At 43.1% G+C, this 23329-nt stretch overlaps 1 protein-coding gene across 1 annotated transcript; it reads left to right on the top strand.

Annotated features, from left to right (window-relative positions):
* Positions 1-8634: 8634 nt before the first annotated feature.
* IL36G (interleukin 36 gamma) lies at positions 8635-22745 on the top strand. Its single transcript, XM_069493865.1, has 5 exons — positions 8635-8708; positions 17452-17534; positions 18028-18132; positions 18802-18941; positions 22536-22745. Exons 1-5 carry the CDS (start codon positions 8635-8637, stop codon positions 22743-22745), a joined length of 612 nt encoding a protein of 203 aa, XP_069349966.1.
* Positions 22746-23329: the final 584 nt, after the last annotated feature.

Below are 23329 nucleotides of genomic sequence, written 5' to 3' on the forward strand. Positions count from 1 at the left end.
CTGAGCCAGCTAAGCCACAGCATGGGTTATGTGAGCATTTGTGGGCTCCGAACAATGGACTTAGATCTTTAGGACACAGTCTGTTCCTAACTCTGGGACTGCGTGTGCCTTTTGACCATGTTCAGCGAGCAGCTGTGGCTCTAGGCCAGGACCCACAGGGCCATGAGGCATAGAGGTGTGCAGGGAGCAGGCTGTCCTTGCGAGTGATCAGGATGATGCACTTACACAGCACGTTTCCCTCTAAAGTCTTTACACTTTAATTCATCAGACTCTTATAACAACAATAGAGGTAAAAAGGGCAGGACTCATCTCCCCATTTAACCTATGAAGCACAGGTGAAGTACAAGCGTGGTCAGGGGAAGGATGGTTGAGGAGGGCTCCTCTCTCTTAGTCCTCAAGCTCAGCTCTCTCCACAGGCCCTGCAGGAGGTGAGAAGGCCTCCGTGTTCTCCAGAGCCAACTGCTAATTATTTGTGTTTTCTCCCAGCTCAGATTCTAGGACAGTGCTTTACCAACTATAGGGTGCCACCCATTGCAAGTCGTAAAAATCAATTGAAACACAAAAAGAAATAGAACATAAAATAAAAGATGGGAATTTGTTAAACATAGTAAGGGTGAGCATTGTATCATGAAACATCAATTCTGCTTTAGCTCACAAAGTCTTGGTAAAGCTCTCCTCTCTCTCTTCAGCAACGGAATTCTGTCTCCACATCTTCGTAAGGAGCTGAAAACAGATTAGATGGAAGAAGTTGGGTTTTATAACCAATTTTTCATATAATTTGATGTAGGATTCAGATGTCCAGGCAAGATTTTAAACCCAGATCTGTAAGTTCAATAATCTCACAAGGCACCTAAATCTCAGTGCTTTCAGAAAAAATTTGGTATGAAGCCATCACATCTTTTTTCTGTTACAACAGCCTCATATCCAAGACACATACTTCTGCAGTGCTTCTTGCATCTCTTATTTGTTTCAAAGCAGGATTTACTCATTGAATATTTCACCTCTACTAGCTTGTCTTGTAGTATTTTTATTCAGGGATCCCAACCATTGCTATTAACTGTGCACAGTTACATATTTTTATCAATCTGTAATGAAAACTTTAACTGAATTATCTATTAGTAGCTATTATTTGAAAGTGGAATCTTTTCTTTTTGCTTTGTTGGTCTTACACATAGTGCAGACAGTTTCCTCATGGGCAGGCAAAGGGAATGTTTCTGTCCTTGGGTGAAGCATTCTGCCTATAACAGTTAATTGCACCGTTTTGTGACTGTCTCCTTGAGCTCCATGTGACACTGTTGCAACCAATCTCATAACATATATTGTTTCTTCTTTTGCATTTCTAGACACTTAGAGAAGTTCCCATTTTGTTTCCTGCTTTTGTTCCCAGTGATAACTTTTTAATGTAGACAAAGGAAACAAGAGGAGTACCTGCAGCATGAATCCAAATGTGAGATAATTATGTTAGAGAGTTTATGACAAAGTTTTGGTTTTCTTTTACAACTATGTATGACTTGTGAATCTGATAACTTCCCAGTTTTAATTAAAATATTACTCACTTTGATGCCTATGAAATAGAAAAATAAAATAATTTATTAATTGACTTCTAAAAAAACTAAATAACTCACAAAAACTAAGTCTATTTAATTTTAAGAAGACTGTAGGCTTTACAAAATCAAAGTTTCAAAAAATCTTATACTACGTATATTTTGAAGAATGTTTCAAAATAAGCTGCATTGAAAAATTAAAAAAATAAGCATGCAGTAAGAAAAATAAGCCCTGAAATGCTAAATTTCATGTACTTAATAACTAGAAATATGAATATTTCACAAAGAAATGCTTTAGTCATATAAAAACAAAACTATTTTAAAAACTGATTTGCAATGAGCCAACAGCCCAAGTTAATTAACTAAATTTAGTTTTGTTAAACTATTTTTTACTTTTGGAAAATTTCATTATGAAATTCCATCAAAGACTTTGGCAGATTAATATTAAAATTGATAATATACATGTGAGTGCGAACTGGGCTGCAACGTTAAAATGTACGTCAAACAGTGGATTTCAGTAAGAAGAAAAAAAGGTTGAAAAGCACAGTTCTATGTTTATGACGAAGGTCCTACCAGCAGGTGCCAGGCTGAGCTCAGAGCTCCTGTAGCCACACACCTACGGTGTGGCCTACGGCGTGTGGCCATTCGATGTCACAGCGCCCTCTGCTGGTCCTGGAGGCACAGCTCCGATAGGGCACAGCTGAAGTCCTGAAGGTGTTCTACACCTGTTCTACACCTGTTCTACAGGTGACCAAAGGGCAGTCTCCGGACTCCCTGGCAGCCAGACCCTCTCTGTGCAAGGACCCAGGACGGGGCAGGGGATGAGAATGGCTCTTTAAGGGGTTTTGAATGAACCAAACGTTTGCATTTGTGAAGCTTCTGTGAGCAAGTAGGTGAACAGAGTCAGGTCATAAAAGGTCTTCAGGTGTCACTGCAGAGCTTGGACTTGCTGTCTAGACAGTGCAGAGCCACTGAAGGGTTTCACGCAGGAGAGTGGCATAATTAGGTTTGACTTTTAAGAGGAATTCTTTTTTATTTTTAATTTTGTATTTGTTTTTTATTGTATATATTTGTGAGATACAAGTGCAATTTTGCTGCTACAGTGATATATTGCATTGTGGTGAAGTCAGGGCTGGATTTCTTGGCCAGAGTGAGGTGGGAAGCCCAAAACTGGACGCAGCTTGAGGTCGGTGGGCAGTCATGGACTGAATCAAGAATCCATGTGATAAATGATGTCCCTGAGCCTCAGGTGGGTATGCCATGTGTCTCTACCTGCTCTGTTACCTGCGAGGCTGATCTTGTGGGCTGCTTTAGTGGTCTCTTGTCCTCTGTCCCCTGGTTGGGCTCAGGCAATGGGAGATCAAAGGAAGGGAGGAGAGTTTGCTTGGAGGGCACCCTCCCCCTCCACTTTGGCAGTGGCTGCATTGCCTATAGAAGGCCACAGCTCTTGTCAGGTGGTCCTCAGACAGCTCCAGCACTCTGCGTATACCAGTCACCTCCGTATTCCCTTGCTCATCTCCTGGGTTATAGTTCTCTGGGCTAGAGCCATAATCACCCTATATCTAGAGTAAACCAGAGCTACTCCACTCCCCAGATTGCCCCTTCACTGCATGGCATGACCCATACCATCAAATGACCCCATTTCATACTTTAGAGAGAAAATTAAAGCCACCAGGTGGGCACATCCACACTATATACCACCAAACCTACCATCTGAACCATCTCGACATCTGTGCCTCCTCCTTCCCTGTGGTTACACTAGGGGATGCCCTTTATCTATCCATGAGCTGTTTCTCCTCCAGGGTTCTGGACCCAACTCTTTCATCCTTCCCAGAACCTTTGCTCTGTGGTCCTTCTCTTCTGAATGTTGGCTGCTCCTGTCTGAACTGGATCCTGCCTGTAAAAATTTAAAGAAGCTTGACATTTTCCCATAGTTAAAAACAATACAACAATGCCTCTTTACCCTGTTCCCCCCTGAGCTGTGTCCCCAGCTCTCTACCCCTTTCAACCAAGGTTGTGAAGAGTGGTTGCTGTTCTCAGCTCCTTACCACCCTCACTGCTGGCCTGCCGAGGCTGTCCTGTGTTCCGTCGTTTCACCTGACCAGCCTTGGCGAGGAGCACCTGCCACCCTCTATGGATACACATGGTGGTTGTTTTTATTTCTGACATGACTTGACCTCCCAGCAGCACTTACAGTGGTTTTCCTTCCCTCCTGTTGAGACTCCTGCCCTGGGTATCCGTGATGGCCACCTCCTGGTTTCCTTCTGACATTGGCAGCCCTTTCTCCATTTTCCTTGTCAGGCCACAGGTTGAGCCACTATATGATACAGCTCCTCCAGCTCTGTCCTAGGCATCTATCCACTCTCTACTTTGTTCCTAAGTAACGACATTCATTCCCTGGCTTAAAGGATCATTTGTAGGCTGTTGGCTCTCCTACTTCTACACCTGCCAGCTCACCTCTGAGCTTCACAGAGCCATATAATCTTAATAAAGCTCATTATGGGAGAAGATGTTATTATTATAGCCATTTTAAGTTGAGAATTTATGTTACTTGCCCATGATCCTACAGCTGGTAGCACAGACTGCCGGCCAGGCTCTGTCCCTATCAAGGTATTACGGAGTCTGTGAAAACCCTGAGGGGTTCAGCATCAGGGTTCTATCTTCTTCTCTCTGTTGTTCTTCACATGTTGGGCAGGACCCTGATGAGAGACTGAGACAGATATGAGGACTGATGTGTAGGTGGTGAAGTCGGAATGGCTGGTAACTGGCTGGTAACCAGCGAGGAAGGGTAAAAACAGGTTAAGAGAAAGATCAGTTATTAAAAACTGGGAAATCATTATATGTATAATATCATTGCGTTTATTTGCAAAAAAGACATACAACATATTAAAATAAGGAAGAATAAAGCAGAATATTTTCAGCTTTGGGATCTTGGGAGCTGGATTTTAATTCTTTAAAGTTGCTAAGCCTTCCTGCAGATTCTTTTTTTGAGAAAATAATTTTAAAACTATTTTTGACAATATAACATTTATTTAAGTTTATTTTTTATTTTCTCTCATTTTGATTTTTTATTTTGTGAAATTTTGGAAGTATATGTATTTACATATATATATATATATATATATATATGGAAATTTACTGTCTCCTCCCAGCCAGAACTGTCAATTTTATTTTTAATAAAAGAAAAGACAGTGAATACCAGAGAAATTTTCAGGACGCTGAAAAAAAAAAAAAAAAGAAAAGAAAAGAAACATCACTGGGGTCACTTTTGGCTCTCATCCTCTTCTGCATTTCTGTTTCTCTAAATCCTTCCCAGAAGCAGCCACTATCATGAATTTAATGAGTCCTTTTTTCTCATTAAAATATCTAAATACATATTCAGGTGTAACTATATGAAATTTTGAAAGCTTCTGCATGGCAAAGGAAATAATCAACAGAGTGATGAGACAACCTATTGAATGAGAAAAAATATTTCCATTCATTTGGCAAGGGACTAATATCCAGAATATACAAGGAACTCAAACAACTCAACAGCAAAATAAACCAAACAATCCCATTAAAAAGTGGGCAAAGCATCTAAATAGACATCTTTCAAAAGAAGACATACAAATAGCCAACAGGTGTATGAAAAAATGCTCACCATCACCAATTATCAGGGAAATGCAAATCAAAATCACAATGAGATATCATGTTACCCCTGTTAGAAGCCCTGAGGCAGTTGCCTTGGCAGGACCTGAAAGAGAACCCCTGCTGCCTGGTGGCCCAGCCCTGCAGCCCTACTGCTGAGGCTCCCATGCTGCCACCTGGAGGGACCTGCCCCCATGGTCCAATGTTCCATTGCACACCCACTAGCCACCATGCGGCCATTGCACTTGAACCTAGGTGCAGTGAAAGCCCACAGCCCTGATACCTGTGACCACCGCCTAGGTAGCCTCACCCCAGCTGGCACTACCACTATCGCAGGGACACTTGGCCAGAGCAATTTCCCAAAATGCCAGCCTCTGTGGAGAGGGACTCATACAGCCCCATACTTGAACTTCCAACAGCAGCCTGGAGAATAACCCACCACTCTGCACAAAGATTCCCCCAGCACCGGCTTGGACTGTGACAATCACAGGGGAATGAGATAACACAGAGCAGCTGTATTACAGGCTCTCAGTGCATCTGCCCTCTCCTGTTGGATCCATCCTCTGGAGTAGGACATAAAAGTGCCATCTAGGAACCTGTCCTCCTTCTCACTAAGTAGGAGAGTTCTCAGCAAAGGAGAACAGGTGCACTGCAAACCAATCTACCCTGAGCTGAGAGAAGAAATTTCAGATGAGAAGAAACCAGCAAAAAGAATTCTGGTAACATGAAGAAACAAGCTAGTCTGACACCCCCAAAGGTTCAAAATATATCTACAGCAACGGACCACAACCAAAAGGAAATTGTTGAAATGTCACAAATGGAATTCAGAATATGAATGGCAAATAAAATGAATGGGATTAATGAGAAAATTGAAAACAAACATGAAGAAACCCAAACAATTTTAGGACATGAATGCAAAAAATGAAAAAGTTAATGAAGAGACAGACAAGAAAGGATACAACAGAAGTTAAAGAAATGAAAGTCATTTAAGGAATTTCAAAATATAGCAGAAAGTTTCAACAACAGACTAGATTGAGCAGAAGAAAGAATCTCAGAGCTTGAAGGTAAGGCTTTCAAACTAACCCAGTCAATCAAAGATGCAGAAAAACAGAATGAAGAAGAATGAACAATGACTCAGAGAAATATGGGACTATATAAAGTGAGCCAATATACAAATTATAGGTATCCCTGAGGGAGAAGAAAAAGCAAAAAGCATATAAAACCTATTCGAAGGAATTACTGAGGAAAATTTCCCTGGTATAGCCAGAGATTCAGATATCTAGTTACAAGATTGTCATTGAACATTGGGAAAATTCATAGGAAATAGAACTTCTCCAAGATACATAGTCTACAACCTGGCCAAAGTCAAAATGAAGGAGAAAATTCTACAAGCTGCAAGATGAAAGCAACAACTACCCTATGAAGGAAAACCCATTAGGATAACAGCAGACTTCTCAGCAAAGACCATATAAGCCAGAAGGTATTGGGGCCCCATTTTTAACCTTCTTAAACAGAACAACTGCCAGCCAAGATTTTTGCATCCTGCAAAACTAAGTTGCATACAAGAATGAAAAATAAAGACTTTTACAGACAAGCAAACACTGAGGGAATTTATCACTACTAGAACTGCCCTAGAGGAAATGCTCAAAAGTGCACTATTCATGGAATAGCACAATAGATACCTACCAATATAAAAACACCTGAAAGTTAAAGCTCAAAGCTCTTATAAAACAATAGCACAAGACAGAAAAGAAAACAACAAGGTATCATCCAACATGATGAACAGAACAGTATCCCACATATCAATACTAACACGAAATCAGAACAGTCTTAATGCCTGATTTAAAAGAGATAGACTGGCTGAATGGGAAAAAAACAAACCGAAATATATGCTGTCTCCAAGAAACCCATCTAACCCACAAGACTTGAATAGACTCAAGGTAAAGGGGTGGAAAAAAATATTCCTTGCAAATGGAAATCAAAAACGAGCAGGTATAGCCATTTTCATATCAGATATAATAGACTTTAAAACAATAATGGTAAAAAAAAAGACAAAGATAGTCATTATATAATGATGAAGGAAGCAATTCAACAAGAAGATATAACAATCTTCAGAATATTTAAAAGTTCCAACAGCTTAAATTTTGACTTTCTTATTTTCATGGATCAATGCTTTTTTTTTTTTTTTTCAGGGATAGATTTGCATTCTGTGTACTAATTTGCTTTCTCAATCCAAGGTATTTCTGCTAGCAACACCATTTGTGCATAAATGTGCATCTGTAGTGTACCACACAACATCACCGCTGCAGGGAATACATTTTTCAGCAAAGTAATTGTGGCAACAAGTTCACACTCATAGAATTCATTGTCTTCACCATGTGCCCATCACCCTGGTGCAGCTGTCTTGATAGAACAGTGGAATAATCTATTGAAGATTCTTGTGTGCCAGCAAGGACAAAACACCCTGAGAAGGTACTGTCTTACTGGATGCAGTATATTCCCTAAAACATTGGTTGATACATGCCGCCAAATCCCCTGTGACTGGAATTCACACGTTCAGGAATCAAAATGTGGAGGGGGGAGTAGTCCCTCTCACTTTTAAATCAAATAACTTACTATAGGTTTCTTTTCTTCTTGTTCTGTGACTTTAGGTGATTTGGAGGTTCTAATGCCCAAAGGCAAAGTGTTTCCACCCAGAAATGCAGTCTAGGATTCTATTCTGAGGAGTTGAAAGCTGAGATTTCCCCTTGGCCATTTTGGCTCCTCAGAGAACTGAATAAACAGGGGAAAAGGGATCACCTTCCTGGCTGGGGTGATTGATCCTAATTACTCAAGGCAAACTGGATTGCCACCTCTTGGTAGGGGTAGATAGGACTGCATCTCGAACCCAGGGGATTCCCTGGAGCATCTTATTACTCCCTTGTCCAGTAGTTTTAGTCAATGGAAAACTGAAGCCCCCCAATAAAAAAGAGCAAGCACCAAGGACTCAGATTTCACAGAAATGAAAGCTGATTCACCTTTAAGGTGAAGAAAAGCATCTAGTAGAAGTACTGGCAGAGGGTAAGGAGAACATGTAATGGGTGATGGAGGAAGGCAGCTATAATTACAAAACTAGGCTTTGATAAGTAGTTATAGAATCGAGGAGTATGTCAATTTATTATTTAACTGTTCCCTCGGCACCCCTTTCCTCTAACCACCTTACATGAATAACACTGGGAGTGGCTTTAGAAAGTTTCAGAAGGCAGTATTACCACATTGACCTCACTTGTGATGATTCAGAAACTGCTGTCTTTCTATATTTCACCTGTGGTAGGGAGCACACATTTCTTACCCATGGAAGAAGACTATGGACCTGAGCAGTGAAAGGCATGGGCTATGCTAGATAACTTCTATTAATAATTGCCCTTCAAAATCTCTCAACTCCTCCACTGGATCTCTGCCCCAGGAGGCTAAACTTGCATCCATGGGCTTCTTTGTCCCCTTGCTTCTGGTTTTGGCCGAGGAGCACTGGAAGGAAATTGGAGAGAGGGAAGAAAGGTGAGGTCAGGGTATTTACAGTTATGTGCCACATAATGCTGAAATAACAGGAAAATGTCTAATCCCGCAATGTCCTCACATCATCTAAAGATCAATCATGAGCTCTCCCTACTCCCTGCTCTTTCTCTTCCTAGATGGCAGGCAACTGAAGGGACTCTGTTTTCACCAACATCTGAAAGGAGATCAAAAGACAGAAAGGATTATGTAAATCTTTCTCTTTACTTTTGCCAGAAACTGCTTTTAGAATTTATTTTATAGCCTCAAGTTGTTCCTGAGGAGCTCCTGGATGGACCAGAGAGGGGCAAACTCCAGGCTTTAGTTTCCTGCCCAAAACCATATCTCAGAGCAAAATCACATCCTCCTCCATAAGCCTGACTACATCTCGAGATAACCAAGTCTCCAGGAACAGAGAAAACAAGAAAGACATCTCACAGCTGCCTGATAATTACTCCACAGCCGCTTCTGTTTCAACTGACAACAATCATTTTTTTCCCTTTCTCTCTGTCCCCATAAAGTCAGCAAGCCACTTGGCCTCAATGCTGGCACCCCCTTCTCTTTCTTTGGGATGCCACGCCGTCTCCCTGCTCTCTTTCTTCCCCTCTGTTCCCCCTCTCTTTTTCACTCTATCTCTCTCACTCTTGCTCTCCTCTAAGAAGGATAAAATAAACTTTTTAACTTTTATATCTTAATCTCTGTGTGAGAAATCTTTCTCCGCTCACTGTGAGCACCTACCAGGGTTTCCGCCCTAAAAATGACCTTTCGTCTACATATACAATAGTGGTCCCATAAGATTAGGACACCATAGTTTTGCTGTACCTTTTCTATGTTTATATATGTTTAGGTACACAAATCTTTACTGTTAGATCCGGTTCCCCTTGGCCCCAGGAACAGAGAGGCAGAGTCACTGAGGCTGCAAAAAGGCAAAGGAGTTTATTAACTAGCCCGGGCCAGGGTCCAAATTCCAGAGCACCAACACAGTGGCCTCTCCAGGAACTAGGACCCCGCCCTGAGGTAAAGGTTAAGCTTTTATACTTTTCTGTATGCTAGTTTTCACACGATATGTTAGTCTGCACACGACACATTAGTCTGTACATGACACATTAGTCTGCACACGACATACTAGTCTGCACACGACACACTAGTCTGCACATCATCCCCCTTCAGTTTATTTGTTCTTTTTTAGAAGTGACTGATCATGTTGGCTTCAGGTTTGTTGACTCTAAGCTTCGGGCTTTTTGCACTGGCACCAGTGTTAACGTAGTTAACGTCATCCAGGGGAAGAGGAGGGTCTCCGACGGGGAGGGGGGGCTGTTGTTGCATACCTTCTTGTTTTTGGTTACAAGCGATACTGGGAACACACGCCCTGCACAAGCCGTTCATGCCCTGATCATGTCTTGCTCTTCTTATCTACTTAGTTGGTTGGAAGGCCCCTGGACTCTCCAGCCCTTTATCAGGAAATAACTTGCGGTTACCTCCCCGGGGCTTTGTTTTCCTTTACTTTAGTGAAGCCTGCCATACGCTAAGCACCAAGCCAGCAAGCCATATATACAGAAGCAGAACTAGGCTTCTCACATCCAGGAAGCCTAGCCTATCATGGAGTTACCTTTGTTCTTATCTCTGTTTTTCATTCTGATTAACTATATTTATTAAACAACTAAAAGCAAGCATAGTCACAGAAGCGAATAGCATCAGTTAGAATCAAAGAGAGCACACATTTTCCTACTATCAATTCCTGTTCTTCATTACCCCTGTGCTACAATTGCCTACTGAAAGGGGCCAAAAATAACAGGAAAATACCTAATCCCACAATTTCCCCAGTAACAGTTAAAGATCAGTCCTGTGAGTTCTCTCACTAACAGACACTTTGCAGTTCTGTTTTGCACAACTTCTGAAAAGAGCTGAATGGATGCAAAAGAGATGTAAATCTCTCTTTTTCAAAATTTTGTTCTGAGAATCTGCTTTTTTACAGTCTAAAGCGTTCCTGAGCAAACAGCAGGGTGAAATCTCTAGGCCTCAGCCATATCTCCGGGACAGAGTCTCATCTCCTGTGATTACCCCTTTCCCAAGGAAAGGCAGGAGAGCCAACTCTTGGACTTTGACATCCTCCCAGTCAGCAGTTTCTCCACTGTACCTGCCATTTTTACACCTCTTTAAAATGTCTCAATAGCTGGTTTTCGAGACCTGCATATTCTTCCTTTTCTACCTCCGTGCTGGTCCTTTCCCCCTTCCCCAGGGAAAAGTAAATAAGCTTCTGCTTTCAATCCTGGTCTCTGCATGAGAAATCTTTCTCCATCCACACTGTGAGCACGTACTAGGCTTTCCACCTTAACATCTACAGTATTCAGAACAGTCACATGCTGTACAGGTTGGTAGCCTAGGAGCAATAGGTCATACCATATAGCCTAGGTATGTAGTAGGCTGTGCCATCTAGAATTGTGTAAGTGCACTCTGCGATGTGTGCACTACAAAATGTCACTGAGCCACGCATGATTGTATTCCCTCTTTAATTCCCTATAGGGTCGCAGCAGGTCGATATTTTCTTGATGAAGGTCACAGCTCCTATTAAGTGGCCCTCTCAACAAAGTTCTCTCTCTGGGTTCTGGTAACCATTTCCTCTTTTTGTCTCTTTAGGCCTAGGGGTGGTAAGACATCTACTCCACTTTTAGTAGCCTGATGTTCTGCATTATGCCTTGGGATTTCCCTCCTTATACTCTACCCACATCTTTGTAAATAACTCCTTCCTTACATTTACCTCCAATTTCCAAATTTCAATTGTCATCTGTTTCTTGTTAGGGCACTGATTGACATAGCATGGCTCCCAAGTTGGCCCAAACAGACTGGAAAGACTTTGATAGTTGTGAGAGAGACATCTTTTTTTTTTTTTTTCAATACAAGATGTAAAATGGCTGACCATGCAGTTCTGATTGTCACAGATAGCCATCTCTTACAGCCTTGGAGGAACCTGGCTTTGAGTCATAAATTAAACTTAAGGCCAGAGAGAATTTTTTAAAAATGCTGGTCCTTGCTGACATCATAGAATTACCAGATCACCAACTCTGATCATGCACTACTTCTGGACTTCCAATTATGTGACCCAGTAAATATTTTTATTGTTTTATTTGGCCACTTTGAGTAGGATTTTTTCAGATTTTGAAGCTGAAAGTAATGTGATAGGTTCTGATATATGTAGAATTTTGGGTCAAGGGTACTCATATTTAAATTTTTAATATTATAGCCTCTGCAAAATTGCTTCCCAGAAAGGATGTACTGATTCACACATCTATCCACATGGTGATTGAATGTTTCCTCACATTGTTACCTACTATCTTTTTAATTTGTGTCTTCTTGATGGGTGGAAATTGAATCTCATTATTGCTTTGATTTGCATCTTTCTAAATACTGGTGTAGTTAACTATAATTACTCATGTTTGTTAGGTATTTATATTTTCTGCTTGGTGAAATGCTTTGTACATCAATTGTTCATTTTTCTATAAGATTATTTGCATTTTTCCTATTGATTAGTGAGAACTATTTTAAAAGTTTGGTTATTATTTATTAGATGTGTTGCAAATGTTTTCTCTTAGGCAGTCTGTCTTTTTAACTTTATTTAACGATGTGTTTTGTCCCAGTTTTGGCTAACATTTAAAGTTTGATGGCATTCAATTTATCATTTTTTCTTTCACAGCTTTTGCATTTTGTGTGATGTGAACCATTTGGAAAAGAAAGCTTAGGGTTCTCTGTCATTTGGATCTTTGTCCAGAAATTCCAAATTTGGGGCATTTAACCTAGAACACTTCCTTAAGTGTTGTACTATGAGCTGTCCAATTAAGGTTTTTTATTGCTTTAGCTTTTATTGTTGTTATTGTGCATAAGAGTACAGTTTGATCAATTGCTATTTTAAATTTAGGGAAATATGCCTTCACAATGGTCCAAAACAATGGTTTTGGTTCTTTTGTCTTAATTCTTTTAATGCTTCTATTTATTTTTGCCATTTTGGTGAGTAGCTTTGGAGTTATTTTTGTCACCTTGTCCTTCATTTTCACATGAGGGAGAGGAAGCTGTTAAATAACATGTCAGCCCATGTGCTAAGTCTGGGCTTTCATGGAGGCCAGCTTCAGGAAGATGTGATAGATCAGCCCACAGAAAGCAAGTCTTAGATGATGGGCCTGGGCTGCATGGAGGCTTTTGGCACGTCCAACCACATCATTCCATCCACATTGAGTAAAGGTTATAACATAGAAACTGTGCCAGGAATTTCTTTGACATTTCCCCAAGCCCACTAGTGTACAAATAGCCCTCCACTGGTCCCTGTGGTTCATGGTACAAACCATGTTGCTTCATCAGTTCAACTGGGGTGAGTGCCAATTCTTTTACAAAGGCCATTCCCCAGGCCAGACTGCCAGCCCTGCTTGTAGGTAGCCTTGATAGGACCTAAGCTATAGTGGCTTTGGTCTTCTTTGTAGCCCCAAGGGAGCTGATGAGCATCCCAGCAGGGAGCCCTGGATTTGGAATTGAGAGTTAGAGATTCTAAGCCTAGTTCTACTTTCTACGACTCACTTGATTCTATGTAGTTGGCAAGGGTGGGGGCCAGATAACATTTACCAAACCATGGTTCCTTTTTTTTTTTTCATGGTTCCTTTTGATTCATTATTTATAATTGTCAGACTGGTTACATGAATAAGGTATTATAGAGATTGGGCATCTATAAACAGATTCTAGAGATTGTAGTGGTGGTAAATGATCAAGTTCCTTTACCCTACCTGGTTTCCATTGATATTCCCTCAACTCATTTAGGTCATGAGCATCTCAAGTGACCAAGCTATCAGGACTTATTACCAAAAAATGTAGATAGCAGTATCTTAGAGCTTGAAAATTGAAATCTGGGCTAAGTGTTCTCTTAAAATCATTTCCATATCTAGGAAATTTGGCCTTGTGAATATTTACTGGAATTCAATTCAAGTCACACTTAATGATGTGCATCGTCATTTCTCTACATGATAATAAAACCTTAATAGAAAGAATCTGGCAACAGGACTATATTAACTTAACAAGACTATATTCTTTGCTTCTTATAACCAGCATCAATATTGATGGTCTCCTCAAGTACAGCTAGGGTATCATGTACACCTAATAGTCATCCCTTCTACTTTAAGATAAATGTCTTAGGCCATTTCTTCAGAGATGGGCTCTCTCCTACTCAGTTATCACCCCTTATCACCACTCCTATTTCCTCTAACTTCTCTGACACTAATTCACACTAAAGTTTTAACTGGGGACTTCAGGAGGGGCGTGGAGTGCTGGGAATCCTAGGAAGGGCTGAGTGCTGGGAAGCTATTGAAAAGTTGAAACCAAGTGGAATTAGAGCCTGAGGCTAAAGAGGACACATGTCACCATACTACACAGGCTTTTGTAACCTTCATCTAGGCATGGAACATTCAAGCTATACCCACAGGCTTTTGAATCAATTGAATTGCAGCTCTCTGGGTTGTGTCCCTTGGGCCCCCTGAGCTTCTCCTTGTTGACCCCTCTCCTCCCCCTTCATGGTCCATGCAGCCACCAGGTTGCATTCTCTTTTCAGAGGGCCTGAGCATCGGTTTGGCAGAGAACCCCTCCCTGACTCCGCTCCATGATTTGGGCCTCAGTCCTATAAAATCCCTCCTTTGAGCTCCTAGGTTCTTTTGTTTCCTTTTGTTTCCTTTGGTATTACTATGTGGGATATCACAGCAATTCCTTTTTGCTGTCTGGCCCTCCAACATAGGTATACCTGATTGCTTGTATTGAGTTCCCTTTGTTTGCAATTCCTAGTGTGGGCACTGCTTTCAGACCAGATCCTGGCTGAAACAAAGGCCTAAAGGATTTGGGGGTCAGAGGATGGAGACTTCTAGATGCTGTCTTGTGGTGAGCATCTGTTGCAGTGGTGGAGAACAGCTGAGACCACCACCGAACATAGCTAGCATAAGAAAGGATAGATCAGACCGGGCGCGGTGGCTCACGCCTGTAATCCTAGCACTCTGGGAGGCCGAGGTGGGCGGATCGTTTGAGCTCAGGAGTTCGAGACCAGCCTGAGCAAGAGCGAGACCCCATCTCTACTAAAAATAGAAAGAAATTATATGGACAGCTAAAAATATATATAGAAAAAATTAGCCGGGCATGGTGGCACATGCCTGTAGTCCCAGCTACTCGGGAGGCTGAGACAGGAGGATCCTTTGAGCTCAGGAGTTTGAGGTTGCTGTGAGCTAGGCTGACGCCACGGCACTCACTCTAGCCTGGGCAACAGAGTGAGACTCTGTCTCAAAAAAAAAAAAAAAAGAAAGGATAGATCAGAACTTGAACACAAGACCAGCTGCCTTTCTAAAGGTCAGGATATGTCTGTCGTGAGGCAGGAGATGTTGAAAGCAACAATTCTCACCCTAGGGCAAAAAGCCGCCCTGGGACTGCTTAATGAAGTGTCCGGCTGGATGAAAGGCAGGCGTGGCTTGTGGCTCACAGTTAATGAGTTTGTTTAATAGAAGGCTAGAAATAGCTTAGCCTAGATTAATAGCTTTGTTGAGAAGAATGTGTAACTGGAAAATATAAATCTTTACTGTATTTTCTTAAGATCACATTCCTGATGTATGTCCTTCTTTATGGTTTAATGATTCCTTGCTTTTAATTGCTATCAGAATGGAAACTTACAGCACCTGATTTTGTATAAGAAAAATTTCTTAAAGTTAAACTTTAGCTTGATTGATGAGATTGTTTTGTTAAGAGAAATAAATATGAGTGAGGAACTCAGCTCGGGGCTCTTGGTGTGGAGAAGCCTTGAGTCCCCTGACCCCACTCTTTCAATTACTGACTGTCTTTCTTTATTCCTCCACAACACCCTGTCTCCAACCCTGGTTGTTGGGGCCCGACAAGCATCCCAAGAAAGGGTATGTTGACTGATGCGTAATGGAGGGGGCTTCAACTGTGCAGAGGGGATTGGAGAGGGGACGCTGGCTAAGTGTATCTGAATTTGAACAAAGTGATCTGAATTCATGATCATACTGTCCTAGGGTAACAGATCAACTGGAAGCCAAAAGTGATAGAATTGGGGCCTCAGTAGGAAAGGATCATGTTCCCCCAATGTCAGAAGGGAGATGGGGTGGAGAGTAGGAGAAGTTGAGCAAGGAGATGCTTTCCAGGGCTGGTAAGAGGGGCTCATGGAGGAGCTTATCTAGAAGCCTTGGTTTCATTCTTTGTACTTGCCCCCTTACAGACTGGTGAATATGAAGCTGTAGGTGCTCCAAGTCACCTCACTCAACTGAAATTCACCTCACTCAACTTTACTTGTGCCTCAGCAAATTTTTTTGCTTGACTGTAGTAGATGGGATGAGGTGGGTAAACATGATATAAAAAATAGCCATTGCCACTTATCAGGAACCTATAAATGTCCTGCATTACTGGGGCAGGAGGTGGGGGATAAGCTGGGGTCTGGGGCTGAGTTTCTGGAGAAATCACTGCCTACTTCTTTAGTTCTTAGGTGGTTCTGAAGCCCACTGCATTTTGGGAGTACCTGGAACCAGGCTTGCCTCCGTGAAAGAACCGGTCTGCTTAGTCCCTGTGGCTCCCCAAATGGATGGAGATGCGTCTCTGAGGGGCTGAAAGGGTGTTAGATAGAGGACCTCTTCAGCCTGGCTCTCCATTCAGGTGTGGCCTTAGGTAGGACAGGCAGGTGGTGGACACAGCAGCCACAGACATCCCATCCGAAGCACACAGCTAACTTTGCTCTCCCTGGATGCCCTTGGCCTGACTGTACGGGGCAAGGCTCCCAATCCCAGGAGATGCAGTCCCTGACATGAGGGTGCCATGTCCAGTCTTGATCACAGAGTGACACGGCAGGAGAACTGAGCTCTGGGGCAGTCCCTTAGTCTCCCCTTTCTAAGGAGCATGGGGCCTGTCATCATCCCTTTTTCCTTGTGGCTGACTTTGTGGGGCTTGGCGTGGCACTTATTTCTCAGAGAGCCCGGACAGGTCAGACCTGTGCCCATTCTGGGATTTCTTCACCTGAGCCTCACAGGATCTTCTGGCAGGAGGAACTGGTTTTCTTTCAGGTCGCATTTGTCACACCCCACCTAGGAAGGCGGGGCTTCCTCTTTTAAATGGCACAGGCTCTGTCAGAGCCCATCACTAATTTTGGGACTGCTGGAGCCGTAATTTAGTCTCCTGGACTTTAGATAAAGGCCTTCCTTGCCAGGTGCAGCTGATAGCTGGAAAGCCCTCCGATTCAGGAGTCTTCCCTCTTTTCTGTGCTTTGGGGCTCAACAAAGGGAGGGGCCATGCCAGGCTGGCCTGTGCCTCGTCCTGTGTGGGGCTGCTTCTCACTGGGGAGTTGCTGGGATCCTGGCGGAGCTGCCCTGGCATGGGACCCTTCCCTGCTCCTAGGGAGAAACAATGCCCATGAGGGGAGGGGGCTTTGGGGAGGAGGAGATCCTGGCATTAGGGGCCTTGGGGGTATTTGAGGTCAAAAGTCATGGCTGGCCTTGGAATTCTTGGCAAGATACTGTCATTAGCTGGATCTCTGGGTGGAGGAAAATTCTGTCTGATCTTCCCTCCCTGAGGCTGCTTTGAAGTTTTGTCCCAGATGTGGCTCAGATCTTTTGACCAGAGCTTCGTGTCAGGCTGGGTTTCTCAGCTCCCTGTCTAGCACAAGGGCTGAGGGACTAGTGTCCTGGAAGGCCTTGAAAACATCTCCTGTAGCTCATCTCTATCTCTGTCCTCACAGCTGCAGGGACAACCTCACTATGATAGGCAAAAAACCCCAAAACCTTACCGATGGACCACCGAGCACTCAACATATAGGTGCTGGTGAGTGGGGCTCTGGAGGCGGTGGGGGTGGGGAGGACGATGGGGGGGAGGCCCTACCCTCACAGCTGTGTCCTCTGCCCCTCCTGTGGATGACCCCTCCTACCTGGTGCTCTCTACCTGTCACTGGACTGCGGGCTTCTGGAGGGTGGGGACTCTTGCTTAGGCACTACTCTGGCGCCATTCCCCAGCATCAGGCCAAGCACAGAGTAGTCACAGAAGAGAGTAGCTGGGCCTTGACACACATGTACCATGAGATTGCTTATTATCTGCCGTCTTGATGGTTTGCCCTCCTAAATCACTCACCGCCCTTGCCCTCCTCGCCAGAGCCTACAACTTTACTAGAAAGAAAGGCTGGGCCAATGGGTCATGTGAGTGCTGCCAGTTTTGGTGTGTCAAGCCCAGACTTTCCTCGCTGAAGGTCCTGGATTAGATGACCTTTCCTCTAGTGCAGATGTCTTGATTATCATGTTTCTTAATTCCTTTTTTTTTAAAGCCAGGAGCCCTAAGACTGGGAAGGTCAACGATTTGAATCAGCAAGTGTGGGCCCTTCAGGATCAGACCCTTGTGTCAGTTCCGCAGAGAGCCCACGTGGCTCCAGGTGAGTGGTCATCCTGTGGTTGCCTCGCCCCTTGCACTTGTGGGCATGCTGGCACCAGCCTTTTGTGAAAGTGTGGCTTTGCAGTGGGGCCCACCTGGAGGGGGAAATTTCACACCTGCCTGGAAGAGAGGGCAGGGAGAAATTTGTCTTAGACTAGGGTAAAGAAATTAAAGATGGGCGAGAAGGCTCCGTGGAATAGGAGAGCTGCTTTCAGGGACCTGAAGGCCTGTCTTATGGAAGAGGAGTAGCTTGTTCTGCATGACCTCAAGGTGTCCTAAAAGGACTAAATGGATGAATACCTCAGGAAATCAGCTTTTAACATCACATTAGACAAAACTTCCAATGGAAAAAGCTGTCCACAGATCAGAAGGACTGCTTGGTGTAGGTGCTTCCTGTCTCCAGGTGTTCAAGCCGAAGTGTGAAAATGACAAGGCCAGGATGTGCAATTTGTTTAACTCTCTGTTTTCCCATTTATTAGGGCAGTGAATGGCACATGGTGTGAATGGATGAATGAATGGATATGGTAGCTGGCCATGTGGGGGTCCTAGGGTAGCAGGGATTACACTCTTCAGGTCTCTTCCAGACCCACCTGGAGGAGGCTGCCCTGCTCAGTCAGAGTCTTTTCTGACTTCAAAAGGAAATTGACACCATTTCCCCATATCTTTATAGTCACTGTCACTGTCATCACATGCAAGTATCCAGAGGCTCTTGAACAAGGCAAAGGGGATCCCATTTATTTGGGAATCCAGAATCCAGAAATGTGTCTATTTTGTAAGGATGTTGGAGGACAGCCCACACTGCAGCTGAAGGTGAGTGACTACAAAAAATAATATGGGGAAAAGAGCACCAATTTTTCTTTTAGAAGAAGTATTACGTAGAAGATCTAATTTTAGAATCAAAAAAGAAGTATTCTTTTTAAAAAATTTTTCTTTTCTTTTTTCTTTTTTTGTTAGAGACGTGGTTTCACTCTGTCGTTCAGGCTGGGGTGCAGTGTCATGATCATAGCTCACTGCAGCCTTGGACTCCTAGGCTCAACAAATCCTCCTGCTGTAGCTTCTTTGAGTAGCTGGGACTTAGGTGGATACCACGACACCTGGATAATTTTTCTTACATTTTTAGAAACAAGGTCTCACCATGTTGCCCAGACTGGTCTCGAATTCTTGGCCTCAAGTGATCCTTCCGCCTCAGCCTCCCAAGTTGCTGGGATTACAGGCATGAGCCACCAGGGCTAGCTCTCTCATCTTCCTGAGAATATTTATTTCCAGCTCCTTTTGAGTTGTTTTCTTTGGTTTATCCTGCCCCTCAATAGTTGAGGACACCCCTGTCTTTCCTAAATTTTGAAACATGCTCAGCCATTGTTTCTTCAAGTGTATTCTCTGCCTTATTGTCCCTTTGGCATTCCCGTTCATCCTTCATTGGAACTCCTGCATCTCACTTCAATATTTCACATCTCATCTAATTTTCCATACTTTCTTTTTTTAAACTTTGTTTCAGCATTTTATAGGGTTACACATGTTTTGGTTACATAATTTGCTTTTTTACAGTTTGAGTCAAAGTTACAAGTGTGCCCTTCACCCAGTTAGTGTGCATTGTACCCATTAGGTGTGGATTTACCCATCCCCTTCCCCCTCCCACCTGCTTGATTTCCTTTGACTTCCATATGTGCACGTAAGTGTTGATCGACTAGTTCCAATTTAGTATTGAGTACATGTGATATTTGTTTTTCCATTTTTGCAAGATTTCACTTAGAAGAATGCTCTCCAGTTCCATCCAGGTTGTTACAAAAGAAACTAAATCACCATTTTTTTTTTTTTATGGTTGAGTAGTGCTCCATGGTATACATACACCATATTTTATTGTTTGTTGCGACTGGACAGAATTTTCCATACTTTCTATCCTTTCATTTTATTTTTTGATTTTGGTGCTGCATTCTGGGAGAATTTCTTGGTTTGCTCTTCCAGCTCATGATTGCATTTTCAATGTTGTCCCATCTGCTAAATCATCCTTCTGTAGCATTTCTTGAAATTTCAATCTTTACTATTTTAATCCACAAGCTTTTGGTTGGTTCTTCTTTTATTTTTTCATGACTGTTTTTGTTCTGTAAACTTCTGTTTAATTCAATTCAACTCAACTCTATCCAATTCAATTTGGCAAACATGTGGGTACTTCCTGGCCTCCATCACTCTGTGGGCACCTGAAATACATCCATGCACAGAATGGCAAAGGGCCCTCATTGCATGGGGCTTGGATTCGAGCGGGAGGAGAGAAACTGCAAACAGTAAATGTATTAGTAGGTAAATTTGTGCTATGTTAAAGGGTACCATGTCTCTGAGAAAAGACCAGTTAGAGCAGGAGAAAGTGACCACAGTGCCAGGAACAGAGAGGGGTCAGGGATGGGTAGCACAGTAGGCATCACTGCAATGGTGAGATAGTTGCAAGGAACAGAGGGAGGCAGGGATGTTCGCCAGCAGGGTATCCAGCGAGGATAGGTGCACAGGAGTGAATTGAGGAAGGAGGAGTCCAGAGAGATAAAGGAAGACCATGACGGGCCTTGCTATCCTCTGTAAGGATGTAACATTGCAATCTGAGTGAAATGGGAAACTTAGACTATTTTGAACAGAAGAGTGACGTGAGTGGACTTAGGTCTAAAAGGATCACTCTAGCTCCTAATTGATCGTAGAGGAGGCTGTAAGGTGATTTAGATGTGACTTTAAGGGCCCTGGGATACCAGTGGAGGTAGGGAAAAGTGGGTCAGATTCTGGGAGTATTTTAAGTGGAGGCAATAGGATTTCTTGACAGAGTGAGTGTGATCCATAAGATGAGGAGAATGACATTTTCCACTATGTCCTATTGGCTGAATTGCCCTTCTGTTGTGCCTTTGTCCTCACATGGGGGCTAAGACTTCACCATTGCATTTGGCATGTGGGTCATTGGGGACCTTGGTGAGGGCAGTGTCAGTACAGTGGTGGGTGCAAAAGCCTGGATGGAGTGAGTTGAAAGAGAGGAATTACAAGAGAGAAATCAGAGACAGGAAAGATAGACAGCTATTGCAAGGAGTTTTGCAAAGTGGAACTGGCAGTGATGGTGGGTAGTCAAAGCAGTTATTTTTTTAAAGTGGTAGAAATGACAGCAAATATGCTGATGGGAGTGATTGAGTAGAGCAAACAAAACTGATGGAGCGTGAGAGAGCAGGGAGAAAGGAACGCCCTTAAGTCAGCAAGTGCAGATGGGACTGGCCACCCAGACCTCCTCGGGCAGGGAGGCGTGGGTGTGGGTATGATGTGCTGGGGGCCCATGTTATGGGGTGGTTTGTGGAAGTTCTCTCATAACTGTTTCAGTTTTCTCAGTGAGTAGGAAGTTGAAGTTGAGGACGGAGGAGGAAGTATGGGAGTGTGAAATAATGGCCAGTAGGGTGTAGGTTCAAGAACAGTTAGAAGGTCATCCTAATCGTCCAGGTGAGAGATGCCGATGGCTTGGCTTGGGGTTGGCAGTGTATGTGTGGGCGTGCAAGAAGTGGCTCAGTTCAGGAAATATTTTGAAAAGAGGGTCCACAGGCCCTGTTGCTGGGTTAGATATTAGGGAATCAAAGAAAGAAGTATCAAGGATGACTCTTGGGTTTCTGACCATCCAAAGAATCAGATAAATTAACTGGAAGCCATTAATTGAGTAAAGGAACCCTATGGGAGAAGAATTCTCCCACTCAGTGTGGAATGTGGCTGAATTAAAGACCATTTCTGTGCCTCTCTTGAGATCTAGCACAAGTGTAATTTACTTAGAAATTTCTATTTTACCTAAATATACAATATATGCATATACAGATGTACACACACATACACAATATACTTCTGTATACAATACAGAAGGCATTTTCTGATTGCTCTACTTACTTTGTTCCTTTGGTGCAAATCATTTGATTTGTTAGAGCCTCTTGTGTCTTTGTCATGGTATTGATTTTTCTCATATGTTTGGCAATTGGTCAGAGACTCATACCCCAACCTGGCCGTCCTTTGCCATAGCAGTGGTTCTTGCAGGGTAGGGGGTCTCACTGTTGTGGCATTGGTAAGGGAGATCTTTGGCTTACTGCTGCCAATTTGCATCCTACTCCCTTTCCTGGAACATCCCAGCCTCTTGCGTGAGGATAGTCCCACTTCATCTTTCAAGTGTGGCCACTTGTTCATTAAACTGTCCCCTGTGTCCTTCCCATGCCATCTCTGGATTTGAGAGTGGCAGCTTGGAAGGTGAAATTTTGTGTGTGTGTTCACACTGTTGCTCCTTTGAAATGTGTTTTTCTAGGCCTGCTCTAGTAGAGGGATAAGGCTTTCTGGAACTTTGGAACATTTGCTGGTTGTGTGTAAATAACTTGGAACGTCTCAAACAGCTACTATTTCTCTCTCACATTTTAGGAGGAGAATATCATGGAACTGTACTACCAAGACAAACCCGTGAAGCCCTTCCTTTTCTACCGTGCCAAGACTGGTAGGACCTCCACCCTCGAGTCCGTGGCCTTTCCTGGCTGGTTCATCGCCTCCTCCCAGGAAGGCCAGCCCATCTTCCTCACTTCAGACCTGGGGACACTGTACAACACTGCCTTCGATTTAAATATAAATGACTGAACTCAGCCTAGAAGTGGCAGCTTGATCAGAGGACTTTGTGTTAAAGTTTCTGGTTCCCAATGTTTTTTCACCTATATTTTCCCAGTGTCGTTTTGACTCCAGTGCTGAGAGGTGAGCGGAGTCTCTGTTCTCACCTCATTTTATGGATGAAGAGGAAGCACTGACTTCATAGCAACTGAAAAACAGGATGTGGGCTCAGAAGCAGGGGAGATGGAGTGGTGTAAGACTCTCCTCTCAAGCTGACACTGTCCAGCCCACAAGGCGTCTGCACAAGTGATGTCAAGACCCAAACACTAGATCACAGGGCCTTCTCCTGGGTGTGGATATGAAGAGGTCTCAGAGCTCATGAGTCTCCCCCAAGACTGCATGACTAGCATCAACATGGAGCTGATCTTTGTTTCTGTTTTCTTTGTTTTCTTTCCTTTTTGGATGACATCATCCATAGTCTTTATATATTGCCCATAAAACTCAGTGTGTATAATAGATCCTTTTTAAGGTTAGGACCTTTTAAAGAAAAGGTTTTGCATTAAATTAAATTATTTTTGTCCTAATTGTAATGTATGAACATATAGCTAAATATAAAC

The sequence above is a fragment of the Eulemur rufifrons genome, chromosome 19 (assembly GCF_041146395.1).
Source record: "Eulemur rufifrons isolate Redbay chromosome 19, OSU_ERuf_1, whole genome shotgun sequence".
Lineage (NCBI taxonomy): Eukaryota > Metazoa > Chordata > Mammalia > Primates > Lemuridae > Eulemur > Eulemur rufifrons.